The sequence below is a fragment of the Phoenix dactylifera genome, unplaced genomic scaffold, assembly GCF_009389715.1.
Source record: "Phoenix dactylifera cultivar Barhee BC4 unplaced genomic scaffold, palm_55x_up_171113_PBpolish2nd_filt_p 001873F, whole genome shotgun sequence".
NCBI classification, from domain to species: Eukaryota; Viridiplantae; Streptophyta; class Magnoliopsida; order Arecales; family Arecaceae; genus Phoenix; species Phoenix dactylifera.
In genome coordinates, this window is record NW_024069163.1 from 37,227 (window position 1) to 48,827 (window position 11,601).

Genomic DNA, 11,601 nt, shown 5'->3' on the forward strand with positions numbered 1-11,601 from the left:
TCCCTTTGGGGTGTATTCGTATTAGATTTGTGTGATTCATTCGTTTTAGCAAAAACAAAAAGAAAAAAAGAAAAAAAAGATGGGGTCTGCCTGCCGGTAGGCACTACAGCTTTTTTGTGAATCGCATTGTCATCCTGCATGCAACCTGCTAGGAATCCACCATTTATTGAGAAGCAGCATCCATCCAGATGCCAAGAGAAAATTTTCTCCCAGATGGTTGCTTGTTAGCTACAAAGAGCTGGCTCAGTCTGGTTCTGGTCTCATCTAAATGCTGATGGGCGCTGTTGAGCATGGGAGTTCACTTGAACCCCATGCCATGGGAATCATGGCTATCTCATGTGCAACAATTGAGAGCAACAAGATTCGAGGGTGGTCGTCGGATTTAGCTCCATGTTATTATCGTGCCAATTAGCCTTTGCATGTGAACCGAGTTCGTATTCTGTTAACAAAAGCTTCAAACTCAGCAAAGGAAATATAACCACACAAGCAAATAGAGAAAAGCTAAATACGGCAGCCATACGACCCAGCCCTTTTTTGGGCTAGTCTTGGTCTAGGTTTGGTTTTCTTCTCGGGTTTGGATTGTATCCTTCGCACGAAAAAATGGTTGATCTTTTTTAACTATGTCGACCGTTGGATCGCACTCCCATGGATCTCGCTAGTCTTGGGTTAGGGTTGGTTTCCTTCTCGGGTTCGGGTTGTATCTTTGGCACGAAAAAATGGTTGATCTTTTTTAATAATGTCGATCGTTGGATCGCACTCCCATAGATCTCGCTAGTCTTGGGTTAGGGTTGGTTTCCTTCTCGGGTTCGGGTTGTATCTTCAGCGCAAAAAAAGGTTGATCTTTTCTAGCAATGTCGGCCGTTGGATTGCACCCCCACAGACCTCAACACAGTTCGGGCTTTTTAATTCATCCGCCTGCACGAATCTTCAAGCGAAGGAAATCCTTCTTTCGCTCGAAGAGGGGACAATCGGACCGTAGGAGTACCCAGCGCGGATCCAACAGTCCTGATCTTCCCCGAGTATTTTTTAATCGGACCTGGCGCACGTTAGTCCAAGCCAGCGAAACCCTATCTCGCGGAGGGCTCTATTTCTTCGATCCGACTCTCAAAAGGATCGGTAAGGCCCTCTTCGACGCTGCTGCTTCCTACCTTTGCTGAAACCTTTAGCGGTAGAAGCCCAACTTCCCCTCCGGAATGGTAACAAGATCTCGCCTTTTCTCTCATCCTTCTCTCCCTTGGATTCCATCATAGTCGATGTTCTGGTGTCTGATATCTTCTTTGATTCCTGAGGCAGGCGCCGAAGAAGGACAAGGCTCCTCCTCCGTCTTCTAAGCCGGCCAAATCCGGCGGAGGGAAGCAGAAGAAGAAGGTAATGCGATATAGTTTACGGTTAAGATTTTGGGTTTAGGGAGTTTTTGATGTTCGATTGTTTCTAAGTGATTAGGGTTTGGAATGCAGAAGTGGAGCAAGGGAAAGCAGAAGGAGAAGGTGAACAACGCGGTGCTCTTCGATCAGGCAAGCTATGATAAGATGCTCTCCGAGGTTCCCAAGTACAAGATGATCACTCCCTCTGTGCTGTCTGACAGATTGAGGGTAAAAGATCTCAACTTTGTTATCGATCTATCGTTTATCTTCTGAATTCGATTGTGATATATGAGTATCTCTGTGAGATTAATCTGCCGTTGCTTTTCTTTTTTTCATAAATTCTTAGACCCTTTTAATCTGCTTTCTTTTTTATGGATTTACGAACTCTTGTTTTTAGTGCTTACGGTGCTATCTTTTGATACATGTTTGCATGATTTATTTCTTGGTGGAACTATTTGATATCTGCTAGGATTTTCTTAGTCTAGCCTTATCTTTTTCAAGGTTTGTGCAAAGTAGAAAACATTGATGAAGAAATCAGAAAAATGTTGTCTTTGTATTTTTTAGTCTATGACAGATGGACTTGTTGCTGGATGCCCTTTTTTTTGTAGCAAAGAAAGCGAAGGGTGAAGCACCCAACTGTGAGTTCGTTAAAGAAAGCGAAGGGCGAAGCACCCATTCGTGATTTTCTTAGCCTAGCTTTATCTTTTTTAAGGTTTGCGCAAAGTAGAATACATTGATGAGGAAATTAGAAAAATGCTGTCTTTGTATTTTTGAGTCTATGATAGATGGGCTTGTTGCTGGATGCCCTTTTTTTGGTGGCAAAGAAAGCAAAGGGTGAAGCACCCATCTGTGAGTTCGTTAAGTAAATGAAATTAAGATAAGGTACATGGTTGAAAATAAAATGGAGGCGAGGTTAGGAGAGGATGAAAGAGGAGAGATGGTAGGAGGTAAAGTAGTTTGAGAATTTCTTAAGTTTTGAAATAGATTGACTATGTTAATGAGTTTTAGTACATTTTATATCTAAAAATTAATTGAAACTAATGTTTATATGAAAACCTTAGTTTCCTTTTCTATAATCGTTTTGTAATCATAGAATACTAATAAGATATTCTGCAGAGCAAAGTCACCTGACTGAAGTGGCATATACTCTGGGTGAAGGTTGGAGATAATAGTTTGCAATTCTCTGCGACTCTCAATTTCCTTGTTTGAAGATGGCCTCAACAAATTGCTACATTCTGATTCCCCTTATTTTGTTTTCATATTTTTTGTTATTTTAGGAAATGCATAAGCCAATTTCACAACAAAGTTGTCAAATTAGAATGGCGAATACTTTAGATAAAAGTTGGCGATGGTAGTTGTGCAATTTTCCATCCCTCAATTTTTTTCTCTTTGAAGATGGCCTCGAACAAATTGCTACATTGCTTTTCTTTTCTGAGTACAAAAGTTTTTTGTGAAGTAGATAACATTTTTTCTAACATCTATTTTTGAAAGCAATCATGGATCAAAGATCATTTCAAGGAAATCTTTGTATCCTATCTTTGAACATCATTCCAGGCTCTTATAAGTTTCTTATTTTTTAAAATCTTTTTTCATTGAACATCTGTTTTGAATTATCATTTTGTAGATGGTTAGAAGCATATTTCAGCATTCTGACTTCCATTTTAGCTTTGCCTCAGCCATTTTGATTTTATGTTAGTTTAGCACTGCTGGACTGACAACCTTTGCACAACCACTAACTAAACTGATCTACACTCTCGTCAGCAAGAACTAATCAACTAGAGGGAATATGTCAGTGTTGAGCTGGATACTTTCAATGCGTGCTTGTTGTGTTTTTCTTGAGTTTGAATAGTGTAGGTAAGAGAAAAAAAATTTAAAGATTGTTTCTCAATCTAGTTTCCTTGAGCAGTAAAATGCATCCTCTGTAATAGTCCCGATTTCATATAATTTAAAGTTTCATGGTCAGGTAATTGTTTATCATTGTGTTTTACTTTTAGCAATGCAGCATGCCTTTTTGTCTGTGATTGATGCCACATTTTTATTTTATACATTAAAAGCTAAAAATAGTACCTTTTGATTGTGCTGTTACTAAGCTTGGTACATACCCCCTGATTTACAGGATTCTTCAACCCAAGCTTTGACAACACAGATTGCCAACATCAACAATTATACATTTTCTTCTTTTCTCATTTTCTCTTGTATTTCTTTGCTTGTATAGTCCTTCTTCTCAGAAACCCCACCTTGAGCTTTAGCGGTTAGCGATTCTACTCTGAATAACACACTTTTAGAATTTTGTGGACTTGGGACCTGATAAATGTTAAGATGCTGCAACTTTAAATTGTCACAACTTTAAGAACAACCCAACCTATGCACTGTCAGTGTAAGATGTGTCGGGCAAATTTTGAACTTAGAGTATTTTTAAATTATTTATGTCATATCTATTGTTAACAACAATAAGATCTATTAGAAATTACCTTCTCTGAATTTGACCGCCTAATGTCGAAATGAATGGCTTGGCTGCTCTGACTGCAATTTTGGGTGCAAGCTTCGTACATAGCAAAACATACTTACCATGGCTGCACCAGGAATTTTTTTTAATTTTTGGGGGGCGGGTGGGGGTGGGGACTGAAAACAATTTAAGTTTCAGTTGATTAAGGTTTGTTCATGCTAATCTTGTCTTAGCGTGTGTAAATTTCTTGTTCTTGTAGTTTTTCTTCCTTTGCTATGACATTTTAGATGTTCCAAAATCTCCTTTTCTTGCATTTCAATGAAAGAGGCAAATTGGAAATCTGATGACCTAAATTTATTAATGGATAGATTAATATAGATCTGCAACACGTAGGTTTGTGGCCGAGTGCTGAGACAAAAGTGATGTATCCAAACTAATCACTAGGTTCTTGGCTGATGGCCTTTCGTACTTCTGTGAGTCGCCCTTTATTGACTAGAAGGGTATCTACTCTGAAAAAGCTAGCTTACAGGTTCCAAAATTGTGATATAGCTTGAGGCTTCGAGCTAGAGACCAAAATTTTACCTGCAGATGTAAACGCAGATGAGGATTATTGCTATGCTGTATTTTAATGCCCAATGGATCTAGATGGTAAACAAGCTAAAGTTTTTTGATTTTGAATTTCCTTCATATTCTATATAGCATTAGCATTTAAGCTGTGGCTTTCTAGATGCAATTTTTTTCCAACATGACAGGCAACTTAGACAAAACAAGTTTAGAGTTCTGCTCTTCATTTGTTATTTTTGGTTAAGCCACTTAGTGCATATCTTTGGGTGCTAGAATCTTCCTGATCCCTCTCTGAGATGCTTCATGTCAATATATCTACTAATGTGATGTCATCTATTTTTTAATGATTTTTCCTTTTTGCACAAAACATTATCCTAATCTGACTTGTATCTCTGTCCTTTTTTTAGGTCAATGGATCACTGGCGAGAAGGGCAATAAAGGATCTAATGGCAAGGGGTTCCATCAGGATGGTATCTGCCCATGCCAGTCAACAAATTTACACAAGAGCCACCAACACCTAGAGGGACAATTCTGGGTTTTGTTCTTGGTTGATGATGTTCTTCATATTTCAAGAGTTAGTGACTTGTGCTTTTTGTTGTTTTTGAAACAAAACAAGTCTTTTGTTTTGGATCCTATCTTCTGTCGTTTATTAAATCCTGTAGCAGCTAAATGAATTTTAATATTTTATGCTATGATTTACCAATAAGAAAAAAAGTAATACCTTTATGTTTGGTCTGGATGTGAAGAATGGTGCCAGGAAGAGATTTTTGCCAATATGTTAATTATCAAGCTTTATGAGATGAAGCAGATGCACTGGGTATGTCTTGTAATCAGTGTTAGATATGATTTATTTCTATGGTGATTGTTTTTTTCTTCTTTTTCGTATACTAGGGTGATTGTTGAGTGGAGTCAACTGACATTTTATCTGCCGGGGTTTGCTGATAAATTTCTGACTTGCTCTGGTTTTCGCCAAAGCCTGTGGACTTCATGTAAAATCAGACTTTCTGGGAACACTAATAGGAGTCAGATGGATCGGCAAATAAAAATGTAAAAATACTTCAGAGGAAGAGTTTTTTTTCTCAGTCTTTTTGCCGGATATGCTAATATATACCTGGAAATTATCCACCTGAAGATCAACGACAACGTAGCTTCATGTTTAGAGCTGCTACAATAATTTTTTCAGCTGGAGGACATGCCTACCTGGCTACCTGCTTATAAACACTCATCTATGATATATGCTCTCTTTTGGTAAAGGGGTAATAAGCATTTCAAGTAGGATGGTCCTAATCAGGGCAGAAGACTTCATCTGGCTGCTTCAATTTGGTCTCTGATCTCAGTCTAAGAGATAATTAACTGGTTATGAAGCATTATTGTATCGTACATTGACTGGATGAGTCTTTGGATATATCGTCTGCACCTTTTATGGCTTGTATGTCACACAGGTCAGTGTGAGGGAACACAGAATTGCAATTTGTTATTATGCCACATGGCTCTGCTGTTCTTGGTCCGAAATTAACATAATGTAATGAGAGAAGTATGAGCCAGTAACTTGTAATCTCTACAAACGCAACATGATGCCTCTGTTTCCATACCATGGTATCAATTATTTTTACCTGTGATGATCTGAACCTTAGTGGTTTGCAACCCTTCTATAGATCCTGGATGCAAGCTTAAAAGTGGACGCTACATCGAATTAATCAGACACATACAGCAGAGATATCTGATCTCTTTTGAGGGCGGAGGACCCATTCTGACAGTCTATTGGTCTTACAAAACACACACAATGAATAAAAAAAAAAAAGACAGAAGACTTGGTAGGTTGGATTAAACAAACCTCTCAAATTAGCAAAAGGAGAGGGAAATCCTCCTGCAATTTCTTAGCAGCATAGGGGGCAGTGAATCAATCCATTCTCATTGCACCGTCCACACCTCACCATCTTCTTCTGCTCCCTGTCCAACACCTTGCAGCTGCCATTGCAATCCATGCACATAACGAACCTCATCCCTCCACAGCCCTTACACCACGACTCTGCCCTCGGGATCCCCTCCAATAACAATCCCAATTTCCCTTCCTCCTCCAACTCCAAGACCTCCTCGGCGCCACCAATCAACCTCCCCTTCACAAAGACCACAGGGACCCTCACCTCCTTTTCCCCCATCAGCAACCTTAGTTCCTCCCTGTATCCCGAGTCCATCGAGATGTCCCTCTCCACAGTCCTAACATCGTGAGACTCGATTGCGCACCTAACAGCATTGCAGTCTTCATAGGTTTTCCTGATTCCCCTCAGCGTCGTTGTATACAAGATCACAACGTTCTCCCCACCTGGCGGGCATTTCTCCTGAAAGGACTGCAGCAGCAAGCCCAAATCATGGCCCCTTCGGTGCCTTCGAGCAGGATCTATCATCTTCTTGATCTGTTCTCCCTCTTCATGGTGCGCTTTTTCAAGTGAAGCAAGGAGCTCTGGATCAAACAAAGGACTAAGACTTCGTCTCGACCCCGAACCCCCATAGTCTCTCCCTGATTTCTGCATGGTGGCACTGGTGGGGGTGTTCTTCTTCGGAATCGTTGAAACCGATCCAACCCATTGCGCATTCTCGAAGGAACTGAAGGGTCTCAAGACCCTGTTGGAATCAAGATCCGACCTTTCTGAACCCTGACCAAGAGGGCTATTCTCCTTCCCTACTGATTTCTTCCTCTGCTTCTTGGGCGTCGCCGTGACCTTGGCCGGAGAAGATGGACGCATCGGGGCGTGGGATTTCTTCAACGGAGACCAAATGTACATCTCTTCGTCGAGATCCCCCATCAATTCCCATGCATTGATGATCTCTGAGGGCTCTTCCTTCAGAACCCTTCTCTTGGATGGACGAATCATAGAAGCCGGAGAACATCTGTTCCATTTCTTGGTCGCAAACTCTTCTTCTTCATCTTCATCTTCTTTCCCCTTGTCTTCGCTCCTGTCGAGATTTAGTACTCCATAGGTGCTTGAAGCGAGCAAGACGACGTGGTTCGGGCAATCGCCGGCGGCTGCCTTGCTGCCGTAAAAGCGGACCTCCCTATCTAGATCGGTTGCAGCCAGAAGTTTGGAGGAGATGCAACCCATGACTTCTTCTCTGCTTTTACCCGTTGGTCTCTTTTCTTTCCTCTCTCTCTCTCTCTCTCTCTCCGTGTTCTTTGGTGGCGATGTTTTATATGTTTGAAATGTAACGGTCATGGGGTTCGTCTTTTTTTTATTAACTTTGTAATGACGCCCCCCAACGGTCAGAAATTTCTCGGCTTCGTTCCTCGGAGCGATGGGTCCCAGTGGGCTTTCGGTCCGATCGGTCGAAAGCTTGGGCCTTGGGGGTTGGGCATGGCTTCGCCTGCCCTGCACCCACGAAACGACGTACGTGTGGCCATCCAAATATCCAATATAGCATGTATGTGCATCAGAGTGCTGGATGCATGGGATGGATGGGGAAATAGAACTATGTCCATTGGACATATACATGAAAGGTATCTTGCTCTTATTGGAAGGTTGAAGTGTGGCCAATGCCACGTTGGACGATACCGCATGCATCAAGCATATTGGTATCTACCATGGGTCAAATAATACTTCCATCATGTCCGCATGTATGTGAATGTAGTAACCCTTCAGTTTGGTTGGCGTTTCCCATGAAGGACACAAACTAATAGCAATTTTGTTATGCATGAGTGTTTGCATCATAAATTACACTTATAAGAAATATTAAATATATATATATATATATATATATATATATATATATATATATATATATATATATATATATATATATATATATATATATATATATATATATATATATATATATATATATTCTTTTGGAAAATTGAACCATTAGATAGATATATTTCTTGGAAACATAAACCATTAGGCCATTTCCACCATTTTATAAAGGAAAGGAAAAGGAATTATTTTCAGAGCATCAAACCTCCCTCAATTCTCCGTTAGGCCAGTAATAGGTGCATCTTTGAGGCTATTTCTAATCAAAAAATGGCTAGCACCACAGTTACAAGCAAATCAAAATGTATGGAAGAATCAAAAGAAACAAATCCTCAGAGGCACGCTCAAGGCTTTATTTTATTGGTGACAGCAAAAAAATTACAGATCTAGAGCTATTAATCCATTTGGGATCAAAATGGTTCAAACTCTTGCGCATCATTCCAACAATAAACTAATCCTCTTAAGAAGATCCCAATCGACGCCAATATAGTATACTTGCATGTCTAATGATCGATGCATGTTATGTCTCACAACATCATAATCATCATACGATTAGCGAGAGTATTCATCATGTTTTCTTGACTCATGATAGAGCTGCACAGCCCTGTAATTCAATGGCTGCGTGGGTCTCGCATTGTTTCGATTCTCCTGACTCAAAGGTGCTTGCAGTGCAGCTAATTGTTCCTCGGCCATCTCTCTCACCTATGACAAGCAAAACATATGTAGTTCCACAAACATGCAAATTAGTGGAAGAAGAGGAAACCACTCATTTCTACTGTGTTGAAGGTGGAAGACACATACCTTGCCAAGGATGCTCCAGATGACATTCTCAGTGCATGGTGGTGTGGTGAGGGATCCAGAATATCTGAAGTACTTGCTGCTGTGGCGTTTTAAGGACCTTGTATGCACAACTCCAACCGGAACGTGTGCCTCCTCATCTCCTTTGCAAGCCTCCTCAGCCAATTCCTTCAGCTTCCTCTCTATCTGCGATCCGCCACAAACCATGTCAGCTGCAACTTACAACCATGAAGGAGGAACCAGTGCTTTGATCAAAGTCTCTCTCAATGCATCTTCTCCAACCTTGGATATTTTGAGCACAATTTGGTTGTAAGTACTTGCAGCTCATTAGAGGTACTTGTACCTGGACAACAAAAGGATCACGTCGGCCGATCTGATACAGGATTGCCACCACAGCAATCCTACCATTGTCGCTCATGTGGACCATGTGAAGCTCCACGGCGAATCTGTATTGAAATGGTTATCTCATGATGAAAAGAAAAAGCAGCATGGTGAAGTGAAAACCAAATCAAGATTTGTTATGTCATTTGGTGAGTCCTACGTCGTGTACAATTGGAAAGACCCTAACTGGTTGCTCTTGTATTAGAAGGACGCACAATAGCTCTTCGCTTTGTTTCAACTGCATATTTATCTATCTATCTATCTATTTATTTAGCGATACAATTGCAATGTTCTACCATCAGAGTTCGAGTCCTGGATTTCGTCCATGAGCAATACTTTAGGAGAAGAGTGCCAACCAGCTAGCCGGCCTGCACATCTTCAATTTGATCAGAAACTACACTTCTCACAAAGAGAAATGGACCTGGTAATTATCCTCTTTTAATACAGCATCAAGTTTGTTATCATTCGTCAAAGATGGTACATACCGTTTGCCATTGATGGTGTGCTCAGAAGGTGAATGCCAATGCACAGATTTCAGGCTATAGTTCTTTCCATCTACCACCAGAGTCCCCACATTTTTATCAAATAGGAGCTACAAGAAAGACCAGGTATCTTAGTACTTCAGTTGATTGACTATTGTTTTACAGTACAATTAGAAAGCCTAAAACATGGATCCTAGAAGCCTGCAGATTGTATCCTCTTTAAAAAAAAACTGCAGTATTATGATCCTAAAGACTTGATGATCCACTCATATCAAGCATAGAAGCATTGTCAAGAGTAATGGTACAAAGAAGCTTTCATTTATATGTTACAAATGCAGCAACATAGACCCAATGGACCGGCAAGTCCTGCACCTATCTAAATATTCTGGTTTGACATTTGGGGAAGAACACTAGACATTAGAAACAGTTCAGGAAATTAACGACTGTAAGAAGCTCTAAAGAGTGCACAGAATTATCGATAAGTACTGCATGCACTTGTACTTAGGCATGGGATGGGAGAGACAAGAATAGCGATAAATAACAAGATAAACAATGGTGAAAAATTCAACTCTTCATGAGTATTCCATGGATAAGTTGTGAAATGATTAATGTGTACCACGTAATGTTTGCTATTGGTAATTGGTTGGAAACTATTTACACATAAATTGTTCTCCGCATAATTAAAAGTATGAAAGATAATAATGATTCAAGAACTTCAAAAAAAAAAAAATGGAGTTACCTCATACTTTTGTCAAATCAATTATATGCCCAAAAAATGGAGGCCTAAAGAATAATTAATACAGATATGTTGCTCTTTAGCTAAAACACACATTGCTTTCACAGGAATCATTGCTGAGGTCTTCATTGCTCCCCTTCTTATGTTCTTGTTTTTATATCATCTGTTACAAAAAAAAAGATGATGAGTTTTAGGAACAAACCGCAATTTGGTAGCCCTTGTTAACAAGGGTGGCATTTGCAGGAACATAATTCCTCTCCAGAGCTGCCAAACCCGGGTTATAAGCCAATTTGCTCTTATCGATGTTGACCGGAGATTGGCGTTCTCCTTTCGAGCACATCTGATAGCCAGGGCTCAAGCTTGCCCATTTTTCAGGGCCAATTGATCCCACTATATCCAAACTTAACTGCTCCAGTTGACCATAAAAGTGAAAGCAGAACAAACAATGGTAAATCAACAGAAGTAAATAGATGTTAACAGCGTAAAACAGTTTCCTATTCTTTCAATTATCGTCAAACACTTAGTATGAAATCAATGACAATGACTGTTTATCGTATGAATCACAGCATTTTTTTAACCATTATATCCAGATTCAACAATGATTATATAAATTAATAATATCGCATTAACAACGACCTATCAACTATATCCAGATTTATATACTTCTGTCGAACAGAGATAAACAAAAGAACAGAAGGGAAAAAATCATCACAAGCAAGAAGAGCTACTAATATTTAAAGCAGCGTCTTCTATAAATCATCAACCGTATGACAATAAAACAAAATGGGGAAAAGAAACGCTTCTCTCTACTAAACTGAGGGAAAGGCATGTCTGTAAACAGAGGGGGTCATAAGTAAGAATCCAGAGTAAATAACAAACGTAACGTGAAAGCTGAAAAATGGCACCCCACTTATTTGGAGGACAAAAATAACAAATTATCGACCACCAGTTCATCCATTCATTCATGACAAAATCAAAAGAACGTACGACTCAAGAGTAAAAGAAAGAAAAATGAAGTCTCATACGTGTGCATCGTCAGCATCGACCAGAAGAACGGATGCTAATACCATTGCAAAGATAGCTTTCC

The 11,601-nt window shown here is 39.8% G+C and overlaps 3 protein-coding genes and 2 non-coding genes across 5 annotated transcripts; 3 read left to right on the plus strand and 2 right to left on the minus strand.

Annotated features, from left to right (window-relative positions):
* Positions 1-1,050: 1,050 nt before the first annotated feature.
* On the plus strand, positions 1,051-5,105 carry LOC103703096 (40S ribosomal protein S25). The gene is made up of 4 exons (XM_008785807.4): positions 1,051-1,196; positions 1,294-1,368; positions 1,458-1,592; positions 4,782-5,105. Exons 1-4 carry the CDS (start codon positions 1,194-1,196, stop codon positions 4,893-4,895), a joined length of 327 nt encoding a protein of 108 aa, XP_008784029.2. The 5' UTR covers positions 1,051-1,193; the 3' UTR covers positions 4,896-5,105.
* LOC113462480 lies at positions 2,480-2,599 on the plus strand. Its single transcript, XR_003384908.2, has one exon. It is a non-coding gene; the product is annotated as a small nucleolar RNA snoR86 (small nucleolar RNA).
* LOC113462482 lies at positions 2,663-2,784 on the plus strand. The gene has a single exon (XR_003384910.1). It is a non-coding gene; the product is annotated as a small nucleolar RNA snoR86 (small nucleolar RNA).
* A 932-nt stretch (positions 5,106-6,037) lies between the features above and the next one.
* LOC103703228 lies at positions 6,038-7,527 on the minus strand. Its single transcript, XM_008786011.3, has one exon. The coding sequence runs from the start codon at positions 7,473-7,475 to the stop codon at positions 6,252-6,254; it is 1,224 nt and encodes a 407-aa protein (XP_008784233.1). The 5' UTR covers positions 7,476-7,527; the 3' UTR covers positions 6,038-6,251.
* Positions 7,528-8,438: 911 nt separating this feature from the next.
* On the minus strand, positions 8,439-10,896 carry LOC120109163 (alpha carbonic anhydrase 1, chloroplastic-like). The gene is made up of 5 exons (XM_039122914.1): positions 10,717-10,896; positions 9,782-9,888; positions 9,259-9,361; positions 8,919-9,101; positions 8,439-8,819 (listed from the first exon to the last, which is right to left on the minus strand). The coding sequence occupies exons 1-5, from the start codon at positions 10,852-10,854 to the stop codon at positions 8,670-8,672; spliced, it is 681 nt and encodes a 226-aa protein (XP_038978842.1). The 5' UTR covers positions 10,855-10,896; the 3' UTR covers positions 8,439-8,669.
* Positions 10,897-11,601: the final 705 nt, after the last annotated feature.

Bases quoted from the DNA above. Each gene is read 5' to 3' on its own strand.
- LOC103703096 (XM_008785807.4), top strand. The intron at 1,369-1,457 runs GTAATGCGATAT...TTTGGAATGCAG, and splicing joins GAGGGAAGCAGAAGAAGAAG to AAGTGGAGCAAGGGAAAGCA. The intron at 1,593-4,781 runs GTAAAAGATCTC...TCCTTTTTTTAG, and splicing joins TGCTGTCTGACAGATTGAGG to GTCAATGGATCACTGGCGAG.
- LOC103703228 (XM_008786011.3), bottom strand. From the start codon at position 7,475: ATGGGTTGCATCTCCTCCAAACTTCTGGCTGCAACCGATCTAGATAGG.
- LOC120109163 (XM_039122914.1), bottom strand. From the start codon at position 10,854: ATGTGCTCGAAAGGAGAACGCCAATCTCCGGTCAACATCGATAAGAGC. The intron at 9,362-9,781 runs GTATGTACCATC...ATTTCAATACAG, and splicing joins CACACCATCAATGGCAAACG to ATTCGCCGTGGAGCTTCACA. The intron at 8,820-8,918 runs GTATGTGTCTTC...TGCTTGTCATAG, and splicing joins TCTGGAGCATCCTTGGCAAG to GTGAGAGAGATGGCCGAGGA.